General features: G+C 41.7%; 1 protein-coding gene across 1 annotated transcript in view; it reads right to left on the reverse strand.

Annotated features, from left to right (window-relative positions):
- The window catches only part of LOC105742426 (histone H3.3-like), a 73,223-nt gene extending 72,759 nt beyond the window's left edge, over window positions 1-464 (reverse strand). Inside the window, exon 1 of the mRNA XM_012515144.2 lies at window positions 7-464. Coding sequence (XP_012370598.1) covers window positions 7-337 — 331 coding nt within the window. The 5' untranslated portion in view covers window positions 338-464. The remainder of the gene's footprint in view (window positions 1-6) is intronic.
- Between the last annotated feature and the right edge of the window lie 750 nt (window positions 465-1,214).

Genomic DNA, 1,214 nt, shown 5'->3' on the forward strand with positions numbered 1-1,214 from the left:
TGGCACACAGATTAGTATCTTCAAATAAGCCCACCAGGTATGCTTCACTAGCCTCCTGAAGAGCACCAATGGCTGCACTCTGAAACCTCAAGTCGGTTTTGAAATCCTGGGCAATCTCTCTCACCAACCTCTGGAAAGGCAGCTTCCGAATGAGAAGCTCCGTCGATTTCTGGTAACGACGAATCTCTCTAAGCGCTACGGTACCAGGCCTGTAGCGATGAGGTTTCTTCACCCCGCCAGTAGAGGGGGCGCTTTTCCTGGCAGCTTTAGTGGCCAGTTGTTTTCGGGGGGCTTTCCCACCAGTGGACTTACGAGCAGTCTGCTTGGTTCGGGCCATTTTCTTTTACCCAACGCAGAAGTCTTAAGTAGCTTTTCAGACCGCCGCGCTGGCCTTCAGGCAACAGCCGCAGTTGACGAAAACAAAAACGACAAACCCTCAACGAACGACCAAACCGCTCTGCCTCTTTTTTCTTCTATTACTGCTCCCTATACTCTACCTTTTCTCCTCTCCATGCTTTGGCTAATTTAGATCAGAATAGATTATTTGGCTAATGGGAGCATAAGGAGGGAGGGAAGTCTACGAGTTCTCCCTTAAAATTATTTTCATTAGGCACACTGGACTTTGCTTGCTGTGGAGTCAAAAACACTATAACACTGAGTGGTTGTGAATTTGTGGGTATGTAACCAGTGCTGCTATACCTTGAGTGCTAGTCATGATAAGGTCAAAAAGAGAAGAGATCTTAATACTAGAGAAATGAAATCTTTGTAATGCAACCAAATTTATTACAATTCTAAAAAAATCTATTGACAAGTAAATTACTCAACAAATCATCGCTAGGTTGGTTCACCTAATGCCCATTCATTCTTTTGTTCATTCATTTGTCATTATGGCAATCTCTGAGCCAAGAGCTACAAACACTGGTAAGTGAGCTGCAGGCCCTGATCAGTCTAATTTTTGAAAAACTGGCACTTTCAGACTGTGTATCTGAAAGTCCTGGTGTCCTAAAAACAAAGAATTGTAGCTACATAGTTCTGGCAGGTAGAGTGGGCAGCTCCTGGTAGTTAATGCTTGCTAAAAATTCTTTAAAAGTCATTTTAACAGCATCTTAAAATTTTAGAATTCATTTTGAAGTTAATTAATTGGGCAGAAAAATATCTACTTCAAACTAGAATATTTTGTGTGAGAAACATATCTAAAATACCAATTTTTTCAT

The sequence above is a fragment of the Octodon degus genome, unplaced genomic scaffold, assembly GCF_000260255.1.
Source record: "Octodon degus isolate 3935 unplaced genomic scaffold, OctDeg1.0 scaffold00051, whole genome shotgun sequence".
Classification (NCBI taxonomy): Eukaryota; Metazoa; Chordata; class Mammalia; order Rodentia; family Octodontidae; genus Octodon; species Octodon degus.